This window comes from Rhincodon typus, chromosome 1, assembly GCF_021869965.1.
Source record: "Rhincodon typus isolate 14 chromosome 1, sRhiTyp1.1, whole genome shotgun sequence".
Classification (NCBI taxonomy): Eukaryota; Metazoa; Chordata; class Chondrichthyes; order Orectolobiformes; family Rhincodontidae; genus Rhincodon; species Rhincodon typus.
Window position 1 is genome coordinate 110877589 of NC_063332.1, and position 20231 is coordinate 110897819.

At 39.0% G+C, this 20231-nt stretch overlaps 1 protein-coding gene across 2 annotated transcripts in view; it reads right to left on the minus strand.

The window, feature by feature from the left end:
• anxa3a (annexin A3a) overlaps window positions 1-14768 on the minus strand; it is a 62413-nt gene extending 47645 nt beyond the window's left edge. The window contains exons 1-4 of one of the 2 annotated variants that reach the window (XM_048598272.1): window positions 14711-14754; window positions 10025-10078; window positions 9490-9583; window positions 4006-4128 (exon numbers count right to left, since the gene is read on the minus strand). In XM_048598272.1, coding sequence (XP_048454229.1) covers window positions 4006-4128; window positions 9490-9573 — 207 coding nt within the window. In that variant the 5' untranslated portion in view covers window positions 9574-9583; window positions 10025-10078; window positions 14711-14754. Of the gene's footprint in view, window positions 1-4005; window positions 4129-9489; window positions 9584-10024; window positions 10079-14710 lie in introns of both variants that reach the window. The other variant, XM_048598268.1, reaches the window with a different exon arrangement.
• Between the last annotated feature and the right edge of the window lie 5463 nt (window positions 14769-20231).

The window sequence follows — 20231 nt, forward strand, 5'->3', positions numbered from 1 at the left end:
CTAGACCCTTCATCAGAAGGGTCTAGGCCCGAAACGTCAGCCTTTCTGCTCCTCTGATGCTGCTTGGCCTGCTGTGTTCATCCAGCTCTGCACCTTGTTGTCTCAGATTCTCCAGCATCTGCAGATCCTACTATCTCAGACTCAACCTAATTGTGTCAGTGAGCCCCACATATCTACATCCCCTCCCTGGTAGCCCATCCCATTAACCCCACAGGCTTCCCCAAGTCCCACCAATCCTGCTTACCTTGATCTACACCCACCCACTCTTCCCACAAAGACCCTGGTATATGAGGTGACCTTGCCTGGTGTGGCCATTCACTGATCCTCTCCTCCTCCCTCTGTGCCCCTTTTGAAGCCAGAGTGCTCCTGAGTGTGGATGACCCACTATCTCCCTCCTGTATTATACCCTTCTCCAGCAATGTTTCATTATATCTCCAGCTTGCAAATCCACCTGACCCTTCACAATTATATTGTGCCCTTACCCAGCCCTTATCCCAAAAATGAGGCTCAGAACCATGGCTAAGGCTGCATTTGCCAAGACCCAGCCCCAGCCCCAGCCCAGCTCCAATTCCCTGATTTTCTATGAACACACTACCCAGCAGACTGACCATGGCCTTCAGGCAAGATATGCTCAGACCCCCGATTGATGCTGATACATCCCAGCATCCTACTGCCCAGTCTTGATGCTATGGAGCCAATAGACTAACTTTGGCCCACTTCCTGCACCTTAACTGAGAACCCAATGGCTGGATGTCTGACCGTGGCCAATCCTCAGGATTGTAGGCTGTCCTTGACTTAGTGTACCTAACTGATAGGTGCTTCCATGGGCTTTAGTGTGGACTACTCCCCTAAGTCTTTGAAAGATGATTACTTCTTGCTGCAAAACTGGTGTGTTTACCACGTAATCTGCTGGTATATGAAGTAGGTGTGAGATTGACATAGCACAGCAGGATGTATACCCCCCTTAAGTGAGCATTGCATGGGCAAGACAAGCTGCATGTTTGCGTGACTGCACTAATCGGGACAACGAGCTAAAGTAAGGCAAGGCAGGAATGCAGATAGGTGCTAAGTGAGCAAGTGCTAAGAAAGCAAGAGAACATCCCTGATGTGCAGCCTGGTCCAATTCCTAAGCTGGATCCCAAACTGTTCCTGTGTGCAAAATATCCCTGCTGCAGCCTTTCAAAGCTAGTTGCTGGTGTGCCCTGTAATACAAGGCTGTGCTTAGAGGGCACACTGTCAGAACATAGTAGAAGTGCCAGGATGATTGTTATGGGTTGCCAGATGCCAATATCCATGGAGGAGGAGTGTGTAAGGTAAATACTCATTGATCTTGCCTGGTCTGTTGTTTGATTGCATACAACACAGTGGCACTTTGGAGAAAGGAACAAGCTGATTCTGCTAGATACAATCTTTGGCTTCCTTGTTGAGTTTTCTCAACATCCAGTTTGTTTGGCAAATTAAAATTTGAAAATTAATGAGATAAATTGTGGCATTAACATGGCATTTAACAAACAATAATGCGTATTAACTGGCATCTTGCTGCTGCCTAGTGAGAATCTTCCCATGTCGCTTGTGAAAACCATTAAAAGTACGGAAAAATGATCTTGATGCTGATTTGGGCCTCTCTGCACTTGTTGTCGAATTCTGCTACATATCTCACCATAGCCCACCTCGCTCAGATCACTATGCGATTCTGATCATTGTCGTTCCTACCTTTAAAAAAGTCTTGATGACCTCATTAAAGTTTGAATAAATATAGTACAGCTTTTAAATGATGTGTATTAAAGAAAGTCCCTAACTCAAAAGATGTCCCTAAATTTGCCTAAAGTAGTTTCACTGGTGTAGAAATTCTACATTGCAAAAATATCCACACACATTCCTTTTTAGAGCAATGTTGGGGATAATTTGATGCAACAGGAAATGTTGTCTAACTTTATGAAATTCTACACAAGACAGGCTGGGTAATTTGTTGCTACATAATTTATTGCCATGAAATTAAAAGGATCTAATTTGTGTTGACAATTTTCTATATGCCAAATTTTACAACAGCTGTCAAGAGGCACTAAACTGAAACCAGGCACTTCCCCATGTTGGAGGGAGAGCAGCCCCAGGTTATTGGTACTTGTCTCCTAACAACTGGATTTTAAAGTGAATTGAACTACCTATTACCATCTGAAGGAGTCACGAATGATATAAAGAGATCAAGAATGGGAAAAGGGAGCAAGAAACAAACGCCTTTAAAAACAATTTCACCCTATAAGCTGAAGTACATGTAACCCGTCATGTTGCTGTATACCATTGTGTACTTGACATGACTTGAACAAAAACTCTTGTTAATAATTGCCTGGTGTCCTGTTGATAAGCCATTTATATATTTGGAAATTCTCAGTTACATTAGAATATATTTCAAATACTACGTAAGTCTCAAATCTATTTTAAACTATTTCACTTAAATAAAAATTTGATTAGCCACAAACTTAGAGATTTTTTCCCCCTATGAAATGTCTATTACAAGCTCACCTGTAAAAAAACACATATACACCAAATTTGATCTTTTTTCTTGAAATTATTTAAATCTTGATTACATCATAAAAGTTATCATTATTGAATGTAAAGGAAGAAAATAACAATACTCAATTTACAGTCTACTCTTAATTCAAAGCAATTTAACATCTCAAATTATGTACAAATTAAAGAGTGAAAATGCTCATCATCTCTAGCATAGTGAGCTTATAGCAAATCTAAAAGCCATTTTATCCCAGGTGTTTTTCATTGACTGAATTTTTCACACTAAATTCCCACTTTGCAGTTTTACTTATATTGTCCAATTTATTAGACAACTCAAGTTTTTAATGCATAAACTTCAAAATATCAAAAGGTTCTAAAGAAGAATAGTAATGTTCTAACAATAATAAATTAATAACATGCATGTAATAGTCAAATGCAAAGTTAATATTAAACAAAGTCCAGTAACAACAGAGGTGAGGTCTATATTGTAAATCTTGATAAAGAGTAAAGTAAGGAAACCCATGATAGGTTGAACTCAATGTTGCAGACTTGCAGGATAAGGAATTGGGTCCTGTTCAACATTTTTAAAGGGCTCCCAATGCAATCAGACTCAGTGAAAATCTGTCCAAGAGTTTTCAAATCAATCCAGGGCCTTAAATCATCCTATCTCTATAATCATTTCCAATCCCACAAGCCTTCAGGTTTTCAGTCTAACACAGTGTGGAGCTGGAGGAACACAGCAGGTAACGTAACATCAGAGGAGTAGGAAAGTTGATGTTTTGCATCAGGACCCTTCTTCAGAACTGAAACATCAGCTTTCCTTACTCCCCTGATGCTACCTGGCCTGCTGTGTTCCTCCAGCATCTGCAGTTCTGGCTGTATTCAGGTTTTCTGTGCTCTTTTAATTCTGGCTGTTAGTGCATTAGCAACTATATTTGCTTCACAGTTGGTGGACATGCTTTCAGTTGCCTAGACTCCAGGCTGTGGAATTCTCTCCCTGCATCTCTCCACCTCTCTACCAGGCCTTCCACTGTTAACACAATCCTTAATATCTTGACCAAGATTTTGGTCATCTGACCTGATATCTCCTGTAGCTTGGTATCATACTTTATTTTATAATGCTCCTGTTAAACACCTTGGGACATTTCTCTGTGCTAAAGGCACTATAAACATGTAAATTGTTATTTTCTTTTCATGATACACCCAAGAAACCTTCCACACATGCCATGATCATGTTTGTAACTCTCCAACAAGCTAGTATTCATGGGTAGATAGAGAGAGAGAGAGAAAGTTAGTTATTTCGGTGTTATTCGTCAGTTCTATTTTACTCAGCTAAGTGTGGAACGGCATTCATAATTTTTCTTTGTTAAATAGCATGTTTTGATGAAAGATCTTTTACTCAAACTTTAATATATTTTTCTTTCTTCTGCTGGTGAACATATTGTGCAAGTTTGGCATCTAAAAATATATGACCGAGGAAGATTGAAACAGACTTACAAAAGCACCATTGGGAACTGGAGTCAGATCACCTCCTGGGGCAAGTTGTTCACCAACACCACCACAGCCCACGGGTGTATATCCACCATTTGGCCACCAGGAATCACATGCCCCACCAGTAGACTGTCAGCAAGAAGAAGTATGATGAATAAGTTGCAAATTAAATACTTTATGAAGCCAATATACATTTTATAAAGCATTTGAACTCCCTTTTTCACGGTCTTAATCAACAGCCATCCTCCCCAACCCCCACAATTTTACCGAATAGTGCAGCATTCTTGAACAGCAGCAGTCCATCTGCCACAAGTACACCCATAACACTATTTGGGAAAAAGTGTCAGGATAGCGCAACATTGGCTCAGAGGGGAACTTTCAGTATTAAAGTGCAACTGTAGCCTTTGTCATTCTAGATGGTAGAGGTCACAGGTCTATAAATTGCTGTCAAAAAGGACTTTTTGAATTACTGTGCACCTTGTAACTGGAGGACAAATCTTCTGAACTACAGCCAGAATGTCAGGTCCCATATCCTTCACTGTACTAAATGTACTAAAATGAAACATCTGAAAACTGGCATGTGATGCTGGGGACCTCAGGAAGAGGTGAAGATGGATCATCCACTTGGCGCTTCTGGCTGGGGATGGTAGTAAATGCTTCAGACTTATCTTTTGCACCAACCTGCAGAGCTCCCCCATCACACTGAGCATGGGGATGTTTGAGGAGTCACCTTCTCCTGTTAGTTGTTTAATTGTCCACTGCCATTCACAATTGTCTGTGGTAGGATGGCAGCCTTTGACTTAATCAGTTGGTAAGTAGGACCACTTAGCTCCAACCACTGCTGCTTCCATTGTTTGTGTCGTAACTTCACCTGGTTGGCATCTAATTTTTAGGTATGCCTGGTGTTGCTCTGGGCATGCTCTTCTACACTCTTCATTGAACCAGGGCTGATTCCTGGCTTGATAGTAATAGTACAGTGGTGGATATTCCCTGCCATGACATTACAGATTGTGACTGAATGCAATTCTGCTGCTGCTGATGACCCATGACATGAATTCCTATCTTGAGTTGCTAGATCTATTCAAAATCTATCCCATTTAGCATGATGGTAGTGCCACACAGCACAATGGTTGCTTCAGTATGAAGACACAACTTCATCTTGACAAGTCCTAGGTGGTGGTCACTCCTACCAATACCATCATGGGCAGATGCATCTGCAACAGGTTGAATGACCAGAATGACATCAGGTACATTTTTTGCTCTTGTTAGTGCTCTCAGGACCTGCTGAGGTCCAGTCTCATAGGTTACAGCTTCAGCACTTCAACAGCTTGATGCCTATCGGGTTCTACCGAGTCAACCCAGGGAATGGACATTAAAGTCTCCCACCCAGAGTACACCCCTGTGCTAATGTCACTCTCTGTGTTTCTTCCAATTTGTGTTAAACATGGAGATGTCCTGATTCATCAGCATGGAAGTATTAATCAGCAGGAGGTGTTGTGTCCATGTTTAACTCAATGTCATGAGACATCATGAGGTTCAGAATCAATAATGAGGATTGCCAGTATACACCACTGTGTCACTACCTCTGTGGGGGTTTGTACCAGCAGTGAGATTGCACATAGCCAGAGATGGTAATGGAGCACTCTGGAACATTGGCTATAAGGTATGATTAGGAAAATGACTATATCAGTATGTTGGCTTGACTCATCTTTTCAACAACTCTCCTAAATTTGCTACAATTCCTTAGATATTGCTGAGGAGGATTTTTCAGGGTTTTATTCTTTTTTGCATTTTTGGTAGTGGTTTGGGACAGTGGAGTTTAAGAGTTGACAGTTGTTGTGGATCTTTGAATCATATGTAGGCCAGACAAGCTAATTCAGCAGATTTTCTTGGCTAAAGGGCAATTCACATCAATCTGGTTGTTCCAGGTTAATGATTGAATTTAATGTTATCAGCTACTCTGGGAGCATTTGATCTTGTGCTGCCAGACAATTAATCAACACTTCTGAATGACTGCTCCTGTAACAATAACACTACGCCTGTCAATGACACAAACTGTTTCTAACAGTTCAACAACTTTATTGCGTTGCCCCCTGCAGCCCTGACTTTGCTACCAACACTGCAATATGACTGTACCAGTGATTATAATGCTGGATAGAATATCACACCCGATATAAACTGCTGATACATATGTTACATGCAAGTGAAATTATTTGTACAGACAAAGCAAAAAGAATAAAACTCTTTTAAACTGGAAAGAACAAGATTTGAACTAGGAACATGCAACATGAAAACATTAAAAAGTGTGCAAGGAATAGGTGAAATAATCATAGAGCAGTCAGTCTGGCGCTGGTGGTTGCCAAGTTATTGGAACCCTTTCTGAGAGTCAGAATGTATTGTCGCTGAGAAAGGCACATATTAATCAGGGACAGTCAGCATGGTTTTCTAAGGGGAAGCTTGTGTCTTGCTAACATAATCAAATTTGTTGAGGAAGTAGCAAGGAGGGTGGATGAGGGAAGCATAGTGGATATTCTCTGCATGGATTTTAGTGAAGTATTTCACAAGATCCCGGATGGCAAACCTGTCGCGAAAGTAAAATCCCATGGGATACAAGCAAATATGACAAGTTGGAGCCAATATTTGGCTGAGTGACAGAAAACAAAGTGTAACATTACCAGTACAAAGTAGTTTCCAATGGCATTCCACAGGGCTCATTGATGCTGCGTATGTTGCTTACTGTATATGTTAATAACTTGGACTTAAATGTAGAAGGCATCATTGAGAAATGCGGAAATTGCACAAAAGAGTGACCTAAACTTGAAAGGGAAGAGGAAAGCTATCAACTCCAGAACTGTAACAATGGTTTGGTTAAGTGAGCAGAAAAATTGCAAATGCAATTAATTCTAGAGAAGTGTGAAGTAATGTTTTCTGGGAAGGCAAACAAACGTAGTGAGTATACAGTAAATAGGAGGATTTTGAGAGGGGAATAGATGAGTTGGGAAACCTCAAAATGCATGTCTGTAGATTCCTGATGGTGGCAGGATGGGTGGATAATGTGGTAAAGAAAATATATGGAATGCTTTCCTTTATTGGATGAAGTATAGAATGCAAGTGCAGAAGTGTAATGATGCAAGTGTATAAAACACTGGTCACCACAGTACAGAAAGGATATAATTGCTGTGAGGTGAGTACAGTGGAAGTTTACAAGAATGTTGCCACGGCTTGACAATTGTGGCTATCTGGAAAGATTGGATAAAAGAGTTGTTTTCCTAAAACAGAGACGTTTGAGGGGTGAAGTAATTTAAAATTATGGGGCACCTATATTTGGTAGACAGGAAATACCGTTTCCTGTATCTGAGAGGTCAATTATAAGAGGGCATTAAGATGATTGGTAGAAGGGTTAGAGAAGACATAAGTATCAGTGTGACAAATGCACATCCTCTTAACATCAAAGCAGGACAGCTCCTGAGCTGATTGACAGTGGATGATGCTCACTGGACTTTGTTTTTGAGAGCTGGGTTCTTATATAAAACCTGGGTTCAAATTCCACCAGCTCCAGCGGTATGCCATAACATGTCTGAATAAAACAATTAAACTGAGTTCTTTCTCTGGTGGGCACTATTTGGTGTTTTATTGGTTGAGTGATCAGATAACTTGGTGGTGGGTTATTAATGTTTTAAAAAATACATGGTTCTTGAGGGCCTCGTTGAGGTCAACTGCTGAGCCTAGCTAAAGTAGCCATCATTAGGTCCAGGCAGTGGGCTGTGGAAGGAGTTGCAATTCCTGCCTTTCTTCTGTGGCTACATCCTTGCCCGGGTGTCCTTGAAGGGAGAGCATGCAGTGTGCACCAGGAGTCTCGATTTTTTTCAGAGATAGGTGGCACCCTGAGAACTGAGGTACATTCTCTCCCCCAGTAACAACATATTGAATTACTCTCTCCCTTGTTTCAAGCACCAATCCTGCCTTTTATTTTTCGAATTGCTTCACTCCCTCTGATGTGCAGTGTATGTTAATTAGGTATTTTGTTAATTTAGAGGAGGGTCTATTTTACAGAAAAAAAGAGTTCTTTTACGTCCATTGTTGGCTGTTCCTAGAAAGGAAGTGCATGATGGCCACTGGTAGCGTCAGAAACTTTCAGGGTAGGTGGGCACCGCTGGCGCTGGGCGCATTATCTCGCCCACCAAAACCATTTCAGTTTTCTAGCCTCTCTTATTTTTCCCTCTTTCATTTTAAAAAGAACCGAGTTGGATTCTTCCCCTGTGGGGAATTGACTTCTGGACAGGGAAATGATCCAGAAAGGAACTGTGAAAACTGATGTTTGTGCTAAACCACAGACTTACAATGAAACCTTTGTTTATCTCTGAAAGTCATTTGTTGTCTAATTCAGCATACGGATATTGGTCTGTTAAATAAGGGAAAATGTTTGGACATCTGGAACTCATTGCCTAGTTTGGTGATGGAGACAAAAACCCTTATCTTATTTAAAAGGTGGATCTGCAGGTGAAGTGCTGGAACCTGGAATGTGGAACTAAAACAAACAGTTACTTTCTGTTTTGCTCTTTTTTCAGCCAGCACAGGTATGATGGGCTGAGAAGCCTCTTCCTGTGCCAAAACCTCTCCGTGTTAGCATGATTTCAATGTGAAACATGCAGTTAACATTTTTAACCAGTTTAAATTAAGAACAAATAACCCATAGTTTCCATTAGTGATTATCTTTCATCTTTCAGGGTCAGAAGTGGATAATTCTGAAAAAAGTGATTCCATATTTGCTCAGAAAAAAAAAAGCAGCCCTTTAAAGCAAAACCATACTATTAAATACTTGGATGTATCTAATCTGAGGGCAGTGCCCTCTCCCACATTAAGTATGGTGAAGAGCTGTATACCACATAATAACCCACTTCATTGAAATGTCTCTATACTCCTGTAATTTATGAAATCTCATAAACCTCCCCTAAAAATAGTTAAACCAATTTTCAGATTCAGATGCATATTATTTACTTATGATTAAACACAATCACAATATTTTTCAGCACAGAAGGAGATCATTCACTCAAACAGCCATGTGCCAGCTCTCCTGAAAACAGCTGATAGATTTAATCCAATCCTCTAGCCTTTTCCCATCCATCTATTTTCACGTATTTATCCACTTTCCTTTACATGCTTTTATTCTATCTCCACCATTGTCTTTTGTCCTAACTGTAGAATTTTAAAAAGTCTTCTAGTGCCTCATTTTAATATGTTAGTGATATTTTAAATTCAGATTGGTAAAAATAGTTTTTTTTATCTCTCGTTTAACTTATGATATTGTAAACATCAGTTAGATTCTGTTCCTTAACCTCTTTTTTCTCATGGAAAGAATCCCAGTTTCCTTAGACTCTCCTTGTAATTAAAATCTTTCACTTCTGGCATCAACATTTCAACCTCCTCCACTGCTTGACATTTTTCCTGGGCACAATATCCTAACCAATATTTGTATAAATTTAGCATTACCTCAGATTTTGTAAATTGAAAAGTTGTCTCCACAAATTTTCTAAACAAATCCCGCTCTTTGACTTCCATCTCTAATGAATACATAAGGTTAATCCTGCCAGGAATAACAAATTAATATGAAGCAGCATCAACAACAAATTTTAAAGCGTCATCAACTACTCAAGCTGCTTCAATTCCTGGAAAAGTCAACAACAGACGGAAGAAAAATTAACTGTCATTAGAATCAGCATTGGCTAACAGTAAGATCATCATAACAAAACATTTAATGCTGTTTGTAGTGAGGACTTTAGCAATGTAGCTTATGCAAACTCATGACATAATTTTTGGAGCATGCACCTACAAATACCACTGAAAAATTTTGCAAAGCATTTTCAATGCAAAGATAACCCTTTGAATCAAACTCCCATGACTCAAAGATCTCTGCTTAGACTACTAGCCTCCCATATCTTGGGAAAATGATTCTTTCAATGCTAATCAAAACTATTAGTTCTTCTTCCTTGGATAAATTTCATGTTGAATGGTACTTATAATTTACCCATGTGGATGCCATTTTCTTCTTCAGTTAAGAATGTTGTTAAGGATGGGAACACTATAAAACAAACAAAAAATGTACATTACAATTTGTCACAGAGGATCTAAATTAATTTTAATACATACATGTAATAAATATAAGCACAAAGTTCCACAGATTATGATGCTGGCACTTAAGCTGAGATCATGCCCTCTATTAGTGACTCTGAAGCAGTGTGCAGAGATAGGGCACATGGATCATTTGGGACCAGCAGCTACCATGTTACCAAGGTTACATCCTGGGTGCATCCCACCTTCCCCCACTTGGTTGGGGGCGTCAGTATTCAGGCAGTTATTAGGATCTTGTCCCAGAAGCATATAAAATTAGTTCCAAACAATCCCCTATATAAAATAATCCAGTAAGCACAAGAAAGTTGACTTCTGAAAACCACCAGGAGCAGAGGACATTTTTCTGGGCTGGTCTTGCAACACGGAAAAAAAAAAACTTGTCCTTTTTTGAATTCACTCATGGGATATGCGAGGTCAGCATTTATTTCTCATCCCTAATTGCCCAGAAAGCAGTTAAGAGTTAACCATATAGCTGTGGATTGGGTGTCACATGTAGGCCAGACCAGGTAAGGATCGGAGATTTCCTTCCTAAAGGGCATAATTAAACTAGATTATTTTATAGCAGTCGGCAGTGGTCATCATTAGGCTAACTTCCTTTCTTCTAGATTTTTTAAAAAATTGAATTCAAATTTTACCATCTGCCATACCATTCAAACCCACACTCCTTGAGGTTCTGGATTTCTATTCAAGTGATATAATCTTGTTCCCTGAGAGTTCAAAGACAGGCGATCTCCCAACATAAGGTGTCCCTGCCCTTCTATCCTTGTTACGATCAATGGAGAATTTGCATTTCACCTCACCTTGCAGATAATAGCAATGCAGTATTTTGTGAGGCATGTTTGGTTTCCTGCCAGTTTCCAAACCCTTCATTGCAATCTACCAGAATTGTGGTTGGGTGTACTGGAAGGGCTGTAGTTTTGAGGCCCTATGTAATTTTTTCACAGGAAAAAAAAATACAATTGTTACTTTTGTTTCCTGTAGTCCGAAAGTCCTAAATTTCCACTTGTGTTTTGTGTTTCACTTTTGCCTATCTATTCCCCAAGAGCTCCAAAGAAGAAAGCTTATGCACTTCATAGATTAGAGAAAAACAGTATTTGAATGGTCACAGACCTGCAAAGAATTAATTAACGTCTCAATATGGGTTTCTACAACTCAGTATTCATAAGTTGGGGTAGAAAGAGATAGAAAGGCAGCAACAATTCTCACCAATTCTTACCTGTTCTAGCCTCAAAATCCTGGATCCAACTTGAATCACAGTATATAACACACAGAAGATCATTCAACCATTTATATATGTGCCACCTCTTTAGAAGAAAGATCCAATAGCCTGATTCCCTTCCTCATCTCCCAAAGACTTGCATTTTTTCCTCTTCAAGTTTATATCCAATTTCAACCAATGCAATTCTACTTTCAACCTGACTTAGTAGGGACCAAGGATTGTCCTTGGCACAATTTTTCTCTCAAAACTTGATTATAGGTAGTTATGCCCAGTGCACCAGAGGGCATGGATTTCAATAACATTTAAATGTAGGTCTGCTTTTGCATGAGGGCTACACATATAACATTCCTGAAGGTCAATCTATACCAGTGTATCTCACCAAAGCTTGAATTAAAATACAAATTTCTTCAGTTAATTTTGTTAGATGTCATTCTTTTTCTTTAGTCAAACATCATTATGCCCTGGTTACTACTGGGACATGTTATTCCATGGTCAGGACATTCTTTCAACCAAGCAGCACTCAAAAGATTGAAATGATAACATCCTGTTCTTGGTGTAATTATAACAGAGTGCATAATGCAGTCAATCACAGACAAGCAACTAATAAGAGGCCAATCTGACAGTATAATCAACTACAGCCCAAACACAACATTATGTAAATTCAAGATAAAATTTCTCCGTCTCTCATTTTCGAGGGAAGGACTCATAAGAGGAAACATTAATTGCAAACATATTAAAATGAACTCATTATTGTGTGAGGTGACTGGATTTTTATGGCATTTCCAGACTTCAAAGCATTCATTCTAGCAGGTGTGTCATATATGAAACATAAAAATCTTAAGTATTGTTACAAAATAAGTGAAAGTACTCAAATAAAGCGCTTCATATTTCTGACCTTCTGAAAGCATGAACTTGCATTGATATAATAGTTCTGTGCAGAGCACTTATTGCTTTGAAGTACTACCATTATTGTTCTGTCAACAAACATGACTCATTCATTGGATGAAGAACTTATGAAGAAAGGTCGAACAGGTTGGAACTTTACACACTGGCGTTCAGAAGAATGAGTAGTGATATTGTTCAAACATGTAAGATCCCGAGGACACTTGACAGGATATATTTTGAGAGCATTATCGCTTTTAGGAGAAACAAGTACGAAGGGACACTGTTCAAAAATAACAGGCCTTGCATTTAAGAAGGAGATGACGATTATTTAAAAAGGAAATTGTTGTTAGTCTGTGAAATTCTCTTCCCAGAAAAAAAAGGGCAGGCTAGTTCATTTGAATTACTCCCATCTGAGTTTGATTTTTGATATTCAAGAGATTCAAAGGTAAAAAAGAAAGTGGATTTGAGACTACAACCAACTCAGCAATCTGTTTATTAAATTATTTAAAAGATGAAGAGCTGAAGGCATAGTCCTGCTTCTAAGTCCTATGTCCCTATACCCTATGTTCTGTTTTTCTTAACCTTACATTCTGGCTCCACCAAATGCACGTGCCCTATTTTTTATTCCTCATTAACAGACAACTTTCTAACCAAGTTACCTTAAAATTGGCATTCTGAAAATTCCTATTAAACTACATCTACCCTGTTCTTTTTATTTAAGTTGTGCTGAGATTATGAAAGGTGCAATATTCATTCAAATCTTTCTTTTAAAATTGCAGGTTTAATTTTAATCTATCGACAGAAATCTTTTTGGATATATCTGTAACCATGTTTTGGGAAGGCATTCACTTTATCTTCTACATATCTCATAGCTGAAAACTCCACTGCTAATCTGTCATCTTGTTTGTCAATATTTCTATACAATCAACTTGAACAACATTCCTTTTTATCTTTTTGAACTTTAACCTTTTTTCCAGTCAAGCATGCTAATCCTTGACTCATTATTGTGTATGTCTATTCTCACAATGAACATGTTGTATTCACTTTGTTATTCTACTCTCATATTAATGACTTGCTCGATTCATTACCAGAACAAAAATCATGCAATGCTTTTGTTATCGCTACAGTAACATACTGATTTCAGAAGCAAAAACAGATGCAATCAACAAATCATGATCACTTGCATACTGTAATTCCAATCGGTTTTGCAAAAGTTATTATTTCCACACATCTCTTCAAACTGAAACTTCCATCCCAATTTGTTTACTGAACTATAAAAATGCACAAAATTGAACATTAAACTTCCCCATCTCTAGCTACCATATGCATTCTGGCAGGTGATAATTCCCTAGATCATCTTTCCTTTCTAGTGTAATGATGGAATCCTTCATCAACACTGTGAAGCTACACTTTCCCCACTGACTGGTTTCCTGCACTGAGGAAGTGTAGTCAGTAAAGTAAAACATATTTAAAAGCTTTTGTTTTTACTTTTCTGTATTCAAATTATATTTTTCGACTAATGTCTAATGAATCATTTTTAATAAAAAATACATTTGAATATAAGTTAAAATATCAATCAATTTTCATAACTTGCTGACAAACATCTGCCTATCTTAGCCGATGTGTTCTATTGAATGGGATGCTGTGCATTGGGCTAGATTTTGCAGTTAGTAGTTAAAGGACAGTACTTGACATCAAAAAAAGTTTCTAACAAAGACCTAGAGATGCCTTTAGCTTGAATTTCCTTATTCCTGACATAAGTTTGACTCAGTCCCCACATCAAGAGTGTCTTCCCGCAGCAGAGATCTTAACAAGCGGGTAAAACATGACTAAGTAATTCACAGGCAGCAAGCCAGAAAATATAAACCACTGACATTCCTTACTTTTAATGTTAAAGGATACTGAAACGCATGATTTGGACATACACATAGGATTAAGGTAAAGCTAAATATAATAAAGAAACATTTCTTATAATTAAACTATTTTATATCATAATGAAAAAAAAAGAAATTTATCAAAACATCAGATTATTTTTGGAGAGCCAATGAGGCTGGTTAACACTAACTGTGGAATTGCTAGGCCATTAGAAGTCTGGCTACTCTCATTCAGCAAGGTGCAACTTTCTCAATTTGGTTTAACCCGCAAAACAAATGGCAAAACAGTAAAGTTACCAAAGATTCAATAACATTTCTAATGGATTGAAGGAACTTCTGGAGAAGTCTAGATTCATGGAATCAATTTGTGCATTTCTGTGATACTTACTCAGCGGATGTGGGAACTCCAGAAGTTGCTGTTAGATAAAAAAGAGGATTGCGACCAAGAAATATTTCAGAGCTTGGTGATTTAATCATATTTAAATTTTCAATACTCTCTTTGCATTTGTCAATAAAGAAATACTTTAAACATGTAATTTTATTGATTTTTGAAAAATATAGATATACATCTTAAACGCAGTGCAACAATTTTGATTTTATTTACCTTAACCTGTGTGTGACCCTTCCCTCTGTGTCGCAACAGAAAACAGAAGTGCAGTGCAACTAAAGTTTGATGTGAGCCCACTTTATATCCAGAATAACGAGGAGGAAGTGATGCTGATTGGACAGTACAGTATGTTTTTGTGGTTTGCACCAAGAACTACCGAATTGCCTGTTTTCACATTCAATTGCAGGTTTATTTCATAACCACACCAAAGAGGAGGATTCTGAACACAGCTGCAGTTCCAAAGGCTGCACAAAATCATTTTATTTAAAAGCTGTGATTCAGGCCACTAACAGAAATGGGAACCCTTTGATGAAATTCTGCCTACTGCGATAAAACTAAAAATAGAATAAAGCCTCGCCCAGAATACACCTTATCTATAACTGTGAAGCATGTACTGAAAGCGTTCTTTTAAAACAACGTATCACTGTTGTCCCTGACACATTGCTTTAAGACCACGAGCAGATTCTTCTCCTGTGAGCCATTAAATATTTTGCCTTTTTAACTTTCAAATCTTCGCATTGCAAGAATCAATGCGTTGACTGTGAAGAATACTCTCCCAATGAACCGTGTGTTCACTATAATACATTTAAAAATGCAGATTTTGGAGTATTTTACTTTATGTGTGAAATTTTAATGTGTAAAAAAGATGTACAGTTTTTCTTCTTTGGTATTAACTCTACCATTCCTTATAGCCTTAAGAGGGGTAGTAAAATTGTTTTTAAGTAAAGCCTGAAACAAATTTAGTTTAAAAAAGATGTGTAATTTGTTCTTTGAGGTATATCAAAGAAAATAGTCATTTGCTCCTATTTAGTGTCGAAGAAAGCACTGAGAATGTTTTAAAGGATTGAAATCCTTCAGCAAAACATTGGGGACACATGGATTGTGCATTTGCAAGTTATGTGTGGCATAGCTTTTGTTCTCTGTACAATGGTGCAGCTTCATCTGTGCGAAGAGGACAGCTCAAGGTTGTTCAAAGATGTAGAATAACCATTTGTAAATAAGGGACCATTGAAAGTGGGTGTACTGTGTCAGAGTTAGTTGCTTGGACATGATGAAGAACTAATCTGTGTGATTGCTCAGCTTCAGCAAGAAGCTTGTCACTAACTGAATCAGAGATAGTAGGAACTGCAGATGCTGGAGAATCCGAGACAACAAGGTGTAGGGCTGGATGAACACAGCAGGCCAAGCAGCATCTTAGGAGCAGAGAGGCTGACGTTTCGGGCCTAGACCCTTCATCAGAAAAGGGGGAGGGGAAGGGGATAGGGAAATAAATAGGGAGAGAGTGGGAGGCGGATAGAAGAGGGATAGAGGAGAGGATAGGTGCAGAGGAAACAAACAGGTCGAAGAGGCGGGGATGGAGCCAGTAAAGGTGAGTGTAGGTAGGGAGTTAGGAAGGGGATAGGTCAGTCCAGGGAGGACGGACAGGTCAAGGGGGCGGGATGAGGTTGGTCGGTAGGAGATGGAGGTGCGGCTTGAGGTGGGAGGAGGGGATAGGTGGGAGGAAGAACAGGTTAGGGAGGCAGGGACGAGCTGGACTGGTTTTGGGATGCGGTAGGGGGAGGGGAGATTTTGAAACTTGTGAAATCCACATTGATACCATTGGGCTGCAGGGTTCCCAAGCGGAATATGAGTTGCTGTTCCTGCAACCTTCGGGTGGCATCGTTGTGGCACTGCAGGAGGCCCAGGATGGACATGTCGTCTGAGGAATGGGAGGGGGAGTTGAAATGGTTCGCGACTGGGAGGTGCAGTTGTTTGTTGCGAACCGAACGTAGGTGTTTCCTCTCCACCTATCCTCTCCTCTATCCCTCTTCTATCCGCCTCCCACTCTCTCCCTATTTATTTCAAAACCCCCTTCCCCTCCCCCTTTTCTGATGAAGGGTCTAGGCCCGAAACGTCAGCCTCTCTGCTCCTATGATGCTGCTTGGCCTGCTGTGTTCATCCAGCCCTGCACCTTGTTGTCACTAACTGAGATGGGCTGGTTTATCCATGAAGATTTGCAGATGCAGTCAGCACTGGTACTGTTCCCCTCAATAATCATATCATAGGACAGCTTTTGGGGACCTTGCATGAGTCTGTTGATCTGTCAGCCTATGCTCGATTATAGGGCTAACTGTTGCCCTCTTTTATAAATTCAAAGCTACTACAAGTATCTTTGCAGTTATACTGATGCTAGTCACTTAATCAAGCAGGCTAAGTTGTCTCCACTGCCTGATACCCAGTGAATCAGTTCAGATTTCCATGTTTACAGCATGTGTACACCTTTAATCTCTCTCAAGGTAAACTGATTTAACATGGTGAAGATTGCTTTGAAACATAAACAAGTTTACTTCAGTTGATAAATCACACAAAGCAAAGAGGTTAATGAATCATTATACTCAATTGGTATAACTTCCGAAAATAAGAAAATACAAACGGGTTTTACAAATGTGCATTGTTTTGCCTCTGATAGGAACAATCTCCCATCTTGCATTGGAATCACCATTCATCTACTTAACAAGAAGCTCACAAAAAATGTTTTAAAAAGAGACCTTGAACACTGAAACCTTCTTTAATAATACAATCATTTAAATACAATTCAGAAAGAATGAATAGTGGATCAAGATATGAAGCAAGAGACAAAGTATATGATAATTGCGTTATGTAGTCCCCCGTGCCAACAAGTTCTGAACTTGAAGGCCTTTATTTTCTTTTTGAGAACTGAAGTAAGTTGCAGCAGAAGAAACTCTTCAGAGGAAGATTCCCTCTGTATGCTGTGCATAGCAATATTGTGAAGTTATTGGTAAAATTCAGATTATGATTTAATTACAGTAGAAAGAAACATTCCACTTTATTGGTTGAATGATAAAAGAATTGCAATATATATTCACTGTAACTGAATGTTATTGCCTTTTATATTTAATATGAAGTACATATTATGAGTGTGATATCAAAATTCATTTGATGTTGCATGAGTGTGCTGATTTATAACATATTTCCCATTTCTAGCATGTATTTTCCATGGATCCATATGTAATCTCGTTTTAAAATCTACTTTATCTATACAAGTAGAAACACTGTACATCTGCTGAGGCAACAATCTAGCTGCATGGGAGTCATCAGTCACTCCGCCCCTAATTGTCACTCTTGATCAAATACCTGCTCGATGACACTTGATGAAATTGCTGTGAGTTCAATTATTCTTCGATTCTGTACCTGTAATGGCCAAACCCTGGCACTAGCAATACCACTAAGAGCTAAATACTTGCTCCCGTACTCCTGCATGATAGAAAACTGTTCATGAGACCCACATATCCTGTTAGCAGTTACAGACTGTCTTAATCCTGCCCTCATTGCTGCTGCTGCACATTCTTCACACAAATTGAATTCAGCCATGTTTACTGGATGATAATTATCAGTAAAATTTTCTCCTGGTTTGGGTATCAATTGTATAGAGGCGATTTATAACATCTGAGAACACCTGCGTCCTGTGTTAATTAATAGGATCAAGCAACCCACACAACCTGTGGTCTGTAGATACTCATGTGTGATCATTTCATACCCATTCTCTCATTAAATCACTAATATCATTTATGTTTCACTCTGTGTTTGACCAGTCACATCAAAAAAATGCATTTGAATAGTGCCTTTAAAGTAAAACATCAACTTCTGAATATTGCATAGTGCTTCTATCTGAGCAATGCATACTGCTGATGTTTATATCTGCATTTGATGTAAGACTCCTTGGTTGCTGGTATTGCAGAAAAATAGGATGAATTTTGAATTCATTTTATTTCACAATTGGTAAGAACTGAGTTCATACATGTAAATCAGTTGCCCTGATAACATTGTGTCTTTATCTTTTTTGTGTGTTCGGAAATGTCTCTCTGCTCCTATGATGCTGCTTGGCCTGCTGTGTTCATCCAGCCCTGCACCTTGTTGTCTCGGATTCTCCAGCATCTGCAGTTCCTACTATCTCTGCTGCCACTCCTTCATTGTTTATGACCCCGGGTTCAATTGCTCTTGGGTGGTTTCCCAGATTTTATCAATGACTGACAATATTACTTGCATAAAACGCCAAAGTTTATACCTTCATTGCATCAGAGGGTAAGCATATGTATAACATGGTACATGAATCTTGCCTTGTCATTTTGTTTTTGTAATTGAAAGGTTTTACTAGACAATGCGCAGTTCCGTTTTGTGTATTTTAACAACTCAGTAAACAATTTAGATGAAAGATTCTGGCCTTTGTATGATTAACTGACAATTAACGCCATTGAGAAATGTTAAAGCAATTTCATTTTAGGTGAAGAACAAGCGAAAGGACTGGACTTGTTGGAAATTGGTAACATAATTAGAAACTGCTTTAAACACTGAAGATGTATACAGAAAACAGGTGAACTTAGTTGGGCTAATTAGTGTTTTAAATTCAGAAATCTCACTGGAGGAATTAGACCAGTATGTTGTATTTACAAATTTTAATGTGTGGGCCCTTTTCCCCCTTTCAGGTCTTGACTAGGGAAAACTGCTTCTTGTATGTACATCACAGAATTATTGAGTGTGAGATAAATATCTAGAGACCTTTGGAATCAATGTGTAACTTTGTATTCATGTTTTGTGTTAAGGAGAAGACTTGGATTGAATTTGTTTTGCTTAAGTTTGTTGTCAAGCCTCTTTTTTAAGGCTTTTTTTGAAGCTGTGAGGGTCAGTGAGTTTTCTTGCTGTATCTTATTAAACTCCCCTCATTAATAATCTACCCTATCCCTATGACATCTCTTGTGCCTGATATTTGCCCTATCTTACCATGCAGTGTTCCTGGACAACTTGCCACTCAGTGGAATTCTGCTGAAACACCAGCATTTCTTGCCTCCATTGCCATTTTTGAGTGGCTGCCATGCATCTGGACAAATATTGATAACTTGGCATTGCCCCTCACTAATAGAGAAATAGCACAGCAGAGGCAAAGCCACACTGCCTATGGTGAATGGCTGACACCTTCTCACAATTACATTCTCATTCTCTCACCCTAGATGCTGTTTAACCACCACACATTTCAACCCACTTTGTCTGTCCTTAGCCATATCTCATCTGAACACCCTCTCTCTAAATCAAAAATTCCCTGTCCCTAATACCTACTGTAGCCTCTCATCCTGACTTGGCCAGTAGAGGAACATCACCATCTCCTTCATTGGCAGAGTAACAGAATATGAAAGGAGGGATACAATGATGAAACTGTACAGACACTGGTGAGGCCACGACTGGAGTACTATGTGCAATTCCAGTCTCTTAATTACAGGAAAGACCTAACTGCTCTGGAGAGAGTGCACAGAAGATTTACTAGTATGTTGCCAGGCTGGAGAATTGTAGCTACGAGGAGAGGTTGGGGTTGTTCTCTTTGGAACAGAGAAGGCTGAGGGGTGAGATGATTGAGGTATATAAAATTGTGAGGGATAGAAGTAGAATAGACAGGAGGAACCTGTTTCCCTCAGCAGAGTTCAAAAACCAGGGGTCAGAGATTCAAGATACGTGGCAGAAGGATTAT